The sequence below is a fragment of the Nilaparvata lugens genome, chromosome 3 (genome assembly GCF_014356525.2).
Source record: "Nilaparvata lugens isolate BPH chromosome 3, ASM1435652v1, whole genome shotgun sequence".
Classification (NCBI taxonomy): domain Eukaryota; kingdom Metazoa; phylum Arthropoda; class Insecta; order Hemiptera; family Delphacidae; genus Nilaparvata; species Nilaparvata lugens.
In genome coordinates this window covers 136,976-150,759 of record NC_052506.1, presented here as the reverse complement: position 1 = coordinate 150,759, position 13,784 = coordinate 136,976, and the positions used below count along the sequence as shown (strand labels likewise).

Genomic DNA, 13,784 nt, shown 5'->3' with positions numbered 1-13,784 from the left:
GGCAAGCGAAGCGAGCCTGACGCGGCTAGTAATATAATATTCCCAGGAAGAGCTCTGATTGAAGTAGCAGTCCCCAATCAATTTTTCGCGATAAATGCATTTCAATCTTCAACTTGGTGCCAACCTAACAAAGTCAACTCAACTTAATGCCAACCTGACAAAATTATTAATCTAGTTAACAGTTAACAACGTTTCGAAGAGGTACTCCTCTCTAGATTATAGTTCTATATTACATATGGTATGGACATTTTTCATTATATTAGAGAATAAGAAGAATATACATGCTAAAAGACGAACTTTAAAACCCTTAAAAAACCAACTTGAACGTTTTTGGTCCGGTAGATTTTTAGTTCTGCGAGTGAGTGAGTCAGTCAATCAGTGAGTGAGTGCCATTTCGGCTTTTATATATAGATCATTGGCTGTGGCTTTATCTGAGTGATGTTATGTAGTTGGCCTGACCCAAAGTATCGACTAGACGTCCCGAACTCTCCCAGAACACCTCTCGTGCCTCAGCCAGCTTCCTGGCCGCATCCTGGGCCTCGCGAACACCTCCAGAGCGCTGCACCTCCCCAGACGCCTCCGACGAACCACGACTCAACATCATCTGTTAAAATAAATCATCAAAATATTTTATTCATAGAAAGAACTGTATTTTATTCATAGTACCGTACCTATTTCATTCTATATTGTATTTTACTTTTTTCTTTTATAACCATTGTCATGATCACGGTAACCTCCACGTACAGATGTACAGTATGAAAGTATGTTCTTTCTGGCAGAGATTTGGGGCATCATGGCTTGTGCCAACATAGGCATTGCCAGGCGCTATTGCGATAAGTATATAGTAATACTTTCAGATTGTCAGGCAGCCCTCAAGGCTCTTGACTCCAATGAAATCAAGTCCAAATTGATGTGTGAGTACCACAAAACGCTCAGCAGGCTTGCAACGCTCAACTCTGTGCATCCTGGTTGGGTACCTGGCCATGTAGGCATAGGAGGTAATGAGCGTGCAGATGAGCTTGCTAAGCGGGGGTTCTAGTATGCCATTCCTTTGCCCAGAGCTGGGTTAAGTAAGACAACAGCCTTCCACATAATAAGTAAATGGTCCAGAGACTTACACCACCAGCAATGGCAGGGTCACCCTGGTCAAGCACTTGGCAAAAGGCTGCTGGCAGACGCAAGCCCTCGCTTCACCAGGTGGCTGGTGAGTCTGGGTAGAGGTCAGGTCAAGCAGGTGATTGCCCTGATAACTGGATATGGCCACTTCAGGAAACATCTCCACACAATTGGACTCAGAAATGAAAGCCAGATGTGTACGCTTTGTAATCAGTCTGAAGAGACTGCTAAGCATATCATACTGGATTGCGAAAGTCTTGGAGCTAGAAGAAGGGCTCTGTTTGGCTGTAAGCAACCAGGTGAGGAATGGGATGTTGGTATAGGGAAGAAACTCCTGGATCTTGTAAAGGACACGGGAGTTGGTTTGCCTAACTAACATACTACTTGGGAACACTTTTCTATAAAGTTTTCTATAAAGTGAGAAGTTTTTAGCTCAAAAATTTCTAGTTTCATTCAAAATTTAGACTTTTTGAATAATTATTTAGCCTAGCTACTGTTCTAGATTTTTTAATTTCAGATTCTAATAGTATCTATTAGATTCAAAATTTGCTCGTTTATCTGAGTATTGAAGAGTGTAAATTGTATTTTGAAAAGTGAAAGTGACATAACCAACATTTTGATTTGGACATTATAGTATAAATTGGAATGGGACAGTTTTGGGCATGAGCCTGTTGGCCTTTCCTCATGTTAAGTATTTGTACACAATGTAAATAAATAAATAAATAACTAAATAACTAAATAACACAATAAGCTTCGGTTGACGTGTGAGGTTCTTTGAACCTTTGAATCCGTCCCTTCAAAACATAAACATAACCATTGTCATTGTAATTACGTTTTTTTGGGGGAAAAATGAAGATTTAATTTGATTTATCTCTGTACGTTTTGAAATTTATTTGTAGGACATGTTTGAGTGATAGAGCTACCATTTATTATTTATTGATTCATACAATAAATTAGTACATCAATGATAGGGAGAGAAAAAATAAGGTAACCTTGTGCTATTCCTCTCTCAAATTTAGATCAGGTTATACATAGTCCGAAGTAGGTTAAGTCTTGTTGCTCACTAAAGTTATAATTAACTTAGTTATGATTACTTTGTCACGTCAGAGAATAAGAAAATCATTGTATTCTATAATCTGCAGCATTTCTGAAACTAAAATTCATTGAAAACACATCAACTTATAGAATAGAATGACTTTTTTACTTTCCTTGCCCTATTACGATAGGTAAGGAAAGTATTGCTTTCCGAAAGAAATTAAGGTTCCCCAATTTTCAAATTTCTACCTAAAATTGTCATTGAAAAGCTATATCAACTGCCATAAATCCCATATCTGTAAAAATTTCAGGAACTCCGCCCCATATATGCAAAGTTTGATTTTAGATTTCCAATTATCAGGCTTCAGATACAATTTAAACGAAATATTTCAAGTGGAGAAAATTGAGCATGAAAATCTCTACAATTAATGTTTAGTAACATTTTCACCTAAAATTGAAAATAAGCTCGGAATTCGAGAAAATGTGATTATTCCATTGCTAACTGTTGACAACTGTTGATTCTATTAAATCATTCACTATGAAGAGATAGCAGGCCTCGTGTGTCTCCAGCGTTATTGTCCTGTCACCAGCTGGCTCAGATCTTTGAATAGTAGACTTGAGATGCGCGTGAACACTAGCGTCACGTGATCAATTTTCATAACGGCAAGGAAAGCGTTGTGGTGTGGAGTGCGCCACACCAGATTTTTATTTGATGACGTGGATAAGTATGGATGTAATGTCCACTTTACGATTCAATTACGAAAGATACCTTATAGAACGATATCCGTCTAAGCAACAGACGGAAAACTGGAACTTTGAATAGTGTAAACCACATCACCTTATAGAACGATATCCGACTGAGCGGACTGAGAAACGCAAACGTCAGCAAACTCTCAGGCGACGTCTTCCTGGAGGGCAACCTGTCCGAGAAACAGGTGATCAGTCGCTGCGGTATCTCGACTAGTCGCGCAATCTGCGTGGAATGCGCTCATGGCGATCACATTGCAGACGGCCAGGGAGTATCGCTCGTAGACAAGGAGGTGCTCGTCGGTGTGAGAGTGAAGGAGGATGTTGCTTGGCACACCTTGGTAGAGGGTGGCCACGTTTAAAGCTGTCAAGTGCACTAGGTCTGCGTATCTGCAATATAAACAGTGAAGTTATAGTCCGTTATATAATTAGTCCATATACTATATACATTGGTGCATGCAATTTATATTGTAGTTCTGACTTTTTAATATATTATTTGGGTACATAAGAGAAGTCCAGAACCAATTTCTTCATGCAAAATTTCCTTGCATGATTTTGTACCGCCTTGACGAGCCGAGAAGAATGAAGTGTAGTACGATGAAATCTGAGCATTGTGTCAGAAGTTATAAGTGTTTGAAATTTTGATCCTTGAGGGGTCCTTAAGCGCGCATCTCCACTAGGAAATACTGAAATGAAGTGCATCTAACGGGTGATTCTCATAGAACATAATATTATGAACTTATGTCATTGTGCAAAATATCAATGTGAAGACTATGTAGTTGGTGATGATGGTTGAAGCTGAAAGTTAGGTGTTTTTCACAATACAAGGAGCATTGTTTTCAGGTGTACACGGAAATCTATATGAGATAGAGCGCTCTACCTGATCTCAGATTGTAGAGCACAAAAATGCGCCCAGAGGGATTTTGAATTATACATCTCAATGGTAACAATCGGAAGATATTGTTGATCAAAATCTAAAATTCATCAAAAATTGATTTTCTCTTCAAATTTCACTCATTTTTGAAAAATCATAACTTAGTACTCATTGGAGATACAGAGTTCCGAATGATCTCATTTTATTCAGAATTTCATATTCTAGAAAAAAGGCGAGATCAAATTTTTCTGTCCGATTACGAGATTTGCAGAAATAGCTGAAAACTGGAAATGAGCCGAAAATACGATGTTTTGGGCCACCCTGTATCTAGCACAGGAAAGTTTGCATGAAGAAATTGGTTCTGGACTTCTCTTATGTACCCAAATAATATATTAAAAAATCAGAGCTACAATATAAATTGCAAGCACACCCCCTTTTTTATGTCTATATTGACTGGACTAAATCGATAGTCCGTGTTATAAAAAAAAGGTAGATATGAACATTATTTTCCTCTATTTCAGTGCCTTGGATGTTTGCCTCTTAGATATATATATGTGTTTAAGGTCCTGTATATGTTCTTTATAATGTCTGGAAACGGTGGTCATACGTTGCTCAGGGGTGTCCCCGCTATCAAACTAGGAGAGTGACAGCTGATTTACTGAGACTTCCCAAATCGTATACCACTTGTTTCCAGAAATAGTTTGTATTTCTTGGCCCAAAGTTTTTTAATAAAATCCCAATTGAAATCAAGATGGTTCAGAATCAACTTGTTTTCCGAAAAAAGAATTCTTAGATGGCTCAGAGGTCTCATGTCTGACCATTTAGAATCCTTATTTAATGTTATTTCGTAGTTGAAATGTAATTTTGGTGGCTTGCAATAAGCATTAGTAAGATGAGCTGTTATTGGAAAGTGTGCAAGGTGAGTGAATGTGAGAGAGAATGGTTGCTAGTCTTTTCTTTTTCTTCCTCCATTTATTCATGCATTTGAAATTGATTAGTGATATTCATTCCTATTTGCAAACATTTGTTCAGAGTGGACACGGCTTAAGTGATCAAATTTCTAGTTCATTGAACAAACGTAATGAGTTCTTATACTGAAGACTAGATCATCAAGTCGTTGTCCATTTGTCTGTTTGTTTGACGATTACTTTCGATTGCTTTCATCAATAACTTCAAATTCTAAACACATTCTTTGACTATTAGGCTATACAAATAGAGTTCGTTGGCCAACACTCCTTCGCTCTTTTTGATGCAAAGCAGGAAAACATTCAAAGTGCATATAAGAAAAAAATTGTAGTAACTTATCATTTCGAATCACTAACCACCTGTCAGCTATCCTACCACCACCCTTCCACTCTACAGAGATATCGGACATGAGTAGGATCGGAACGCTGTGGTTCCAACTTCTTGCAGGGTTTCGAGCCGACTTATTTCTGCAAGTTGGAGAAGTGATGGTAGGACAGATCACTCATGACGATTTTAGAACGAACGGTAAGACGAATTTTACACCAAGATTTGCACTTCCACCCGTACAAAATCCAAATGGTTCAGGCCCTAAAGGAAACGGATTTTGTAAGCAGAAGCCGGTTCAGCTTAGAATTTTTGGATTTGATTAATGAAGACGTGGACATTGTAACCGTTTGTGGATGAGTGATGAAGCGCACTTCCATCTCTCAGGTTATGTTAACAAGCAAAACTTTCGATTTTGGAGTGATGTTAACCCTAGAGAACTGCATCAGCAGCCATTGCATTCCAAAAAAAGTAACTGTGTGGTGCGCCATGTCTTCATTAGGGATCATAGGGCCATACTTCTTTGAAGATGGCCAAGGCAATGCGGTGACAGTGACTTCGCAGAGATACGCAGAGATGTTGGACAACTTTTTTACTCCACAACTTGGACAGTACGAAGTGAACGATGAAATGTTTTTCCAGCAAGACGGAGCAACATCCCACACTGCTTGAGTAAGCATGCATATTGTCAATCAGTTGTTTCCAAATCGTGTGATCTCCCGAAATGGAGATATTGCATGGCCCTCTCGTTCACCTGACCTCACAGCATGTGATTTTTTCTTGTGGGGTTATCTGAAAAGTAAGGTTACCAAGGTAATCCTCCTAAACAATTGAAGCCCTGAAAGAGCGGATCCGGCAGGAAGTTGGTCAATCCCACTGGCAATGCTACGAAATGTGATGAGTCACTTCAAGGTCCGGCTGGAGGAATGTGTACGTTTAAACGGACGCCATCTTACTGGAGTTATTTTTCAAAAATAACTGACATTTTACTGTTGCAGAAAATGCTTTTTCATGTTTTTTAATATTGTGGAATAAAATAATTTTTTAACAAAGGTTTTTTATTTAACAGTATTTTTAAAATCGCTTGTTATTATGCCTCACCTTGTATTACTATATATATAATCACGCAGTTATCTCTACAGATCTATTGTCGATTCATTCATTCAATCGTATGGTCCGACGCCAACACAGTCTTGAAATTCGTTTTTTTTCAGGAAATAATAGTATATTTCGCACCTAGGGCCGAAAATGAGACTTTTCTGGCTCGAAATCGGTTTTCAAGTCCGAGGCCGTAGGCCGAGGACTAGAAAAGATTGAGAGCCGGAAAACATTTTTGCCCATGGTGAGAACGTTATTTTTCGCCACACAGGAAAATAAACAATATATTATGAAAATTTTATTGTCTATTATAAGCACTTCCGAAAGCAAAAGTGGAAGGTCTATGTGATTTGCTCTAGCAAATCTGAGGTAATCTGAATATCAGGAAATTGTCCAAGTATTTTATTTTTTATTCTGATTTGTCTAAATAACCTAAAGATTATGTTCAATTATGTAAGAGGTTGAGTTTAAACTTTTTATTCTTCCAAATGACAATAAGATGATATTATTATAAAGTTTTAATTATTGAATGATAAACACAAATAATGAAAAGTTTTTGACCAGCTGTTTTAGCACACTTGAAATTTGGCCAATCTGAATGTCAATGGAAGTTTAGGTTAGAAGTTCTATCCTACTCTGAAAATCGAATTATTTGAATAGTTTATAATAATATATATCTTATCTGTATTTTATTCATCCAAATAGAATGATAGTATATTATTGCAGAATACTTTATTGAATTCTAGAAGCATAAAATGATTCCGTATATCCACTATGTTCCTTGATAAACGCAGTACTAGGAGGTTTGAGGTTAGATTCTATTATACTCTGAAAATTGAATTTGAATAGTTTATAATATCTCATTTGTATTTAATTCATCCAAATAAAATGATAGTATCTTATTGCAGAATACTTATTCAATTCTATAAGCATAAACTGATTCCGTTTCATAAACCATTTTGTAAAAACGTTCACATCAAATCAGAATCAGCTGACTTCAAGGTTATTTTACAGCCCTAGGGCCGTAAAAATTTTACCGGCCTGGTCGGAAAACAATCATTTTCGGCCTCCTTATGACGCATGAAAACCAGCTCATTACATCCAAGTGGGGCGAAAAATAATAATCCGGTCTTAGAACCTCGTCTTTCACCGCTGGGTGAAACTCCAGGCACAAATGTGGGTCAGAGGCTGAGTCGAGGGTGGCCGGGCGCCCTATAGGTAGTTTGGCGTCCCCTCTCTCAGCGGAAGGACCTACAAGGCAAGGCCAGGAGTGGAACTCACGTAGGTCACGGGGACTAATCAGTTTGGAGAGACTGCCAAGCATATCACACTGGATTACAACCAGGTGATGAATGGAATGTTAGTATAGGGAAAACTCCTGGTTCTTGTAAAGGACATAGGTATTGGTTTGCCTAACTAACATACTACTTGGGAACACAATAAGCTTCGGTCGACTTTGAACCTTTGGATCCTTGAATCCGTCCCTTCAAAAACAATAAACAATAGACTCTCGTCTCTAAAACATGAATTATCAGTTTCAGGCCTAGCCCGAAAATAAAAATATTCAGTTCTTCTCCCAGAGTCACTCACAATTCTATTCTTAGCTGCTTTACGTGGGCCGTCCACTAGAACCATTCTCGTCCGAACTAGCATCGGCCGAAAACTGCCGAACTCGTCCGAACGATCCCCCAACAAAGAAAGGAATAGATGCTCGTCCATTGCAACAGGTTCATACGGCCGTGCACGGCCGATCAATTTTTTGATCCGAATTGAAAGGGATTTTCCGGCTCTACCCGGCCGAACTAACTAGTCGAGCTGAGACAACAAAGTGTTTCTAACCTTAAATTGTTTCACAGTCTTGTTTGTTTTTCTTTTATGAAGTTGCTCTATTTTATAAAGTTGATAAGTGAATGAAAAGTTGATAAGTTTGGTTCAAGAACATGTTCTTGACAAAAAATATCATCGTCGTGATATTCACAGGAATCTGTGAACAAAGATTGCTTGATAATGAATAACTAATTTAGTGGATATTTTGTTTATTCAATTTTCAAAATCTCAATATAATCATTGTTTATGAAAAATTTTGGTGACTATGATAGTACTTAATTCAATATTTGTTCAATAGTTCAGCCAACTACTGAACTAGACTGACGTAAATGGTTCCAATGGACGACCATATTCGGCCGAATTAACGGCCGGCAGATTCGTCCGATCCAACGGCCGAACGGATTGGTTGAATGCGGTTCCAGTGGACGGTTACCCTTCACCAGTCTACACCTCTGATTGTCGATAAGCGATACCAATCAAACAATAACCGTTTTACAGCCACTTTTTGTGTAGTTGAGAAGTTGATATTGTGGTAATTATCCTATTATATTAAGCGATATATATCTGGTTATTTGTTTTACGGATCTCGAAAACTGCTCTAACGATTTTCACTAAATTTGGAACATAGTAGTTTTATTATATAAAGATTCGATTGCACTAGATCTCATTCTTTGGAAAACTCGCTGAACGTCATTAAAAGAATAATTCATCCTTGGAAAACAGATGATAATTTCGTCGTCTCTCGATAACAGAAGATGCGTGTGCCTGTGTGGGAGAGAGACAGAATTATTCCAGCTGTGTAATCATAATCAATCAGCGAAGAAATTGTATCTAGCTAGACAATTTTAATTGATTTGATCAACATAATCTGATTTGTTGACATGACATGATAATCCTCCTAAACTAGAGTATATCATAATTTTCAAAGTTGATCATTTTTGACAATTTCAAGTGATTAGTGAGTGTTATTTTGTTATCAATTTGGTTTGTATATAATCTAAATTATAATTTTTATTTATCTCTTTCCTGTATAGGGCTACTTGTTATATGAATATAAAGAAAATAAAAATCTCAGTACCCTTTTTTTAAAATATTTTATCACAACATGTTTCGTTCATTTATGCCATTTTCAAGTGATATGAATTAAATAAATACTACTGGAAGATTCTTATTTTGATCATATGTTTGTGTATTCATATGTTTTTATGAACCATTTTTGATAGAATCATGCGAATTTAAACCCAAAATTTACAGTCCTAGTTCATAAAATAAGAATCTTCCAGTAGTATTTATTTATTCATATCACTTGAAAATGGCATAAATGAACGAAACATGTTGTGATAAAATATTTTAAAAAAAGGTACTGAGATTTTTATTTTCTTTATATTCATATACAAGTAGCCCTATACAGGAAAGAGATAAATAAAAAAAAATTATAATTTAGATTATATACAAACCAATTGAATAACAAAATAACACTCACTAATCACTTGAAATTGTCAAATAATGATCAACTTTGAAAATTATGATATACTCTAGTTTAGGAGGATTATCATGTCATGTCAACAAATCAGATTATGTTGATCAAATCGATTTTCAAGTGATGTGAATTAAATAAATAAATACTACTGGAAGATTCTTATTTCGATCATAATATGTTAGTGTATTCATATGTTTTTATGAACTAGGACTGTAAATTTTGGGTTTAAATTCGCATGATTCTATCAAAAATGGTTCATAAAAACATATGAATACACTAACATATGATCAAAATAAGAATCTTCCAGTAGTATTTATTTATTTAATTCATATCACTTGAAAATGGCATAAATGACCAAAACATGTTGTGATAAAATATTTTAAAAAAAGGGTACTGAGATTTTTATTTTCTTTATATTCATATAATTTTTTTGTTTTCAAATGTTTGAACAAAAAATTGAACCTGAATTCAAGTGTATGGAACATAATCTACTTTCTGGACTATTTATAGGTTTTAAATCAAAATTCGGGAAAAACAGTTTTGGGCTGTGCCTATTAGTACTTCCCCAATCATTTTAACCCTTCCACTACCAAGCGGGGTAATTGGACTACCCCAACCCACATTTTCCCCATTTTTTTGTAGATAATGTTGTTGTATTTCATTGAAACCTTGAGTAATTGTTCAAAACATATCACTTTAGTTGTTTTTTCTCATAAAATCATTTCATTCCTCTCATTTTTTCAATTATTAGCAAATTTATCCTTGGGGTAACTCTATTACCCCGCTTGGTATTCCATGTCATGCAATTTTTTGGTATATTCCATCCATTATCGGAATATATAAGATATAAATTTAATGTCCAATTATCATTTTTTCGCCAAACTGATTCATAATGATCACTTGAAATCTAAATTGAAAAAATTGCTTCTCTATAGCCATAATTTAATTATTTGACAACATTTCCCCTACATCTATTGATAGAATGCTCAATTTTTTTGTCCTGTCAGTTTTTGATTGAAAACATATTTTTCAACAAAAGAAATTTATTTTTAATTATATTAAAAGCTTTTGTAATGCATTTCATAGATAAATTAATGGAAAAAATATAGAATAAAGATATAAAACAGAAATCTTGTTGGGGTGACCCAGTTACCCCAGTTGGTATTTCGTGTATGTGAAGAAGGTTGGTAGTCCAAGGGTTAAAGAATTGTGTTCGGTTTATCAAAAGTCAATAAAAAAATAACGAGCGAAGCTCGGTGCCCCGATATTTTATATCAAATAAAAATACTAAGAATTTTTTTACAGCTACTTATACCGATTCCCCCCGACACGAGACGACACGAAGGGACATAATATTTTCTGTTTTCCGATGGGTTGGCGTATCGACAATCATACCTGTTAGAGATAACTGCGCGAGGTCTACTGCTCACAGAGCTACTAGTGCTAGTAAAAACTCACCTGGAACAGAGGTTGGCAACAATGTCATCGATACACGACCGCCGTGAGAGTGGCCGCACAATGGTCGAGTGGAAGCTGACCATCTCCTCGAGGAAGCACTGCTCGTTCGCCAGGTCCGAATTCAGTTTGAGGTCTGACGTCATCGGCGGACGACCCACAATGCACATGCTCACGTCACCAGAGCTCAGCACTCGGATTGGCACCCTTGCTGACGTCACACAGTTCACAGTTGTGTTGTTTTCTCCTCTCGAGTTCACAGTTTTGTTATTTTCTCCTCTTGAATTCACAGCGATGTTGCTTTCTCCCCTTGATGACGTCACACAGTTAACAGTTGCCTTACTAGATGACGTCACACAATTGTTACTTACTCCTCTTGAATTCACAACGATGTCGCTTTCTCCCATTGATGACGTCACACAGTTCACAGTTGTGTTGCTTTCTCCCCTCGATGAAGCACCGTTCACACATATGTTGCTTTCTCCCCTAGATGACATCACACCAAATGCTCTGCTTTCTTTTGCCTCTGGAACCTTGTTTCCCATTCCAGATGAAGCCACAGATGTGTTATTTTCTCCCACACAGTTCACAGCTATGTTGTTTTCTTCTCTTGAGTACGAACAGTTCACAGTTGTGCTGTTTTCTCCATTTTTTGACGTCACAGTTACGTTGTTTTCTGACAAAGAGTTTACAGACGTGTTGTTTTCGACTATTGATGTGACATGTATGTTGTTTTCTCCTTTTGTTGACGTTATAGAGCTCACAGTGGTGTTGTTTTCTTTGTTATGGTTCACAGGTGTTTCGCTTTCGCCATCTGTTGTCATAGAGGAGGAGTCATTGGTGTACTTGCCATCTGAGATGTACTCTGATATGTCAAGTTCTGTGTTGTTGCTGTTCAGTGTTTCGGGCCTGCAACAAAATAATTAAATATTATTCACATTATACCCAACAATACATTGTGTAATATCCTTACATATGTTTCAGATGTAAAAGTTATTTTATTTTCCTTAACATTATCACAGTTTCAATGACTAATTTATAGTTCCATATTGATTAGCTCAAAAATTAATTAAACTTGAATAAGAAAAAACACTTTTGGAGTGAAAATGCACTTACTTTGGTAGAGACGATCGTTTCGACCTGTTGTTGGTCATCATCAGACTGTGGGAATTTACTCTAATGTCAAGGTTATGTGTGGTAAGGGATGAAGGTGGAGGAATAGGTTGTGGTGGGGGTTGGTTGATACTTAGTGGGGCGGTAATTTTGAACTGTGGACTGTTTTGTCAAAGAGTCCAAGACTTATTTTTTTAAATTTTTTAAATATAGATCAATTTATATCAATGTAGTGGCACAGCATCGACCTCAGATTTCACCTTTGCAGGAATATTTTTTCATTATTATAAGTGTTATTTTTTCTCAGAAACTACCTCAAGTCTTTCTATTTATGTTCAATACAAGACTATGTTCAATATGGAAGCTTGTTCAATTTCCATAACAGAGAAAAATATTTGTATTTGGAGAGAAGTCTGAGAATATTAAGGAAAAAATCTTCATGGAAATCTGAATTGAAAACTGCTTTTGGATGTCATTATATATCTGACCAAACGCCACCCAAAATACGAACACTGTAGTAAATCAGTGCTAAAAACATCCATTATGTATATTGAGTGCTGTTTTCTGATCTGGACTCACCAGTTCTCAAGTAATTTTCATCTTGCGGAAATTAAGAAACTGAGTGAATAATGAGGTATTAGTCACTACATATTTTGGCCTTTACCATGTTCATTTATGTTAAGGTGCACGTCTGTGGGGTAATTACAGTGCTGCAAAAAAGCTTTCATTTGGCAAAAACAAGCTATCAGAACAATTTGTAATATAAAAACGATGTATCATGTAGAACTTATCTAACAAATCTAAAAAAAAGACTTTGGCATGTATTTTGATTTTTCAAAACTTCATGCATGTCAAGGAAAATATAAATCCAATTATAAAAAAAAATAATAAAAAAATAAATCAAAAATTATAAATCCAATTATTAATTCACTTCCAATTATACTGTTCATACATTTCATACAAGACATAGATATGACTTGTTGAAAGAATAAGACTTTGATGTTGTCAATACCACTTTAATTATTAAAATTAATTCATATTACAGAACCAGGGGCCTGTTTCATAGAAGTTACAAGTCCTGTAATACAGGAAAAGTTCCTGTATTACAGGTAAATTAGAAGTTTGTGTTTTCATAAACATTTTCCCTGTAAAACAATTTACAACACATTTGCCTGTATTACAAGTAAATAATACAGGACTTTATCATAGTTGTGTTTCATAAAAAGAAACTTCCTGTATTACTGGGCCTGTAAGATGTTGAATAATTTATCATTGTTTAGACCATCCTAAAACTTTTACAAGTGTAGGTAGAATCTTGAAAAGCGACATTTTGTTGAGAAGGCAACGTGTTAAAATGGATGAAGGTAGTAGTTCTAGTTCTGGTAAAGATGACTATGTTATTATTCGTAGGCAAAGAATTTTCAAGGACAGAATCTCTTACAATATGATGCAGGAAACTTATCAATATTATGAACGGTTTAGATTAAGCTTTCCTCAATAAACCGTTATTGGAAATATTCAGAAACGTACGTCCATAATGTTTTATGTTTTTTATTAAACAAATTAAATTATGTCGTTAATTTAATTATTAACATTCGATAATTAACTTTTTTTGAACCATTACTACTCACATAACTATTATAATAAGTTATTTAAGTTGAGTAGTTATTATAATTTCTCAACTATTTATCATTAACAAAGTTATTTTCCAGCATGAATGCAATCTGTCCATCGTCAGAAATTTGATAA

At 35.8% G+C, this 13,784-nt stretch overlaps 1 protein-coding gene across 1 annotated transcript in view; it reads right to left on the bottom strand.

The window, feature by feature from the left end:
- Nucleotides 1-427: 427 nt before the first annotated feature.
- The window catches only part of LOC120350697, a 29,050-nt gene continuing 15,693 nt past the window's right edge, over nucleotides 428-13,784 (bottom strand). Inside the window, exons 4-6 of the mRNA XM_039425280.1 lie at nucleotides 10,926-11,831; nucleotides 3,072-3,288; nucleotides 428-604 (exon numbers count right to left, since the gene is read on the bottom strand). Of these exons, the coding sequence (XP_039281214.1) occupies nucleotides 428-604; nucleotides 3,072-3,288; nucleotides 10,926-11,831 (1,300 nt within the window). The remainder of the gene's footprint in view (nucleotides 605-3,071; nucleotides 3,289-10,925; nucleotides 11,832-13,784) is intronic.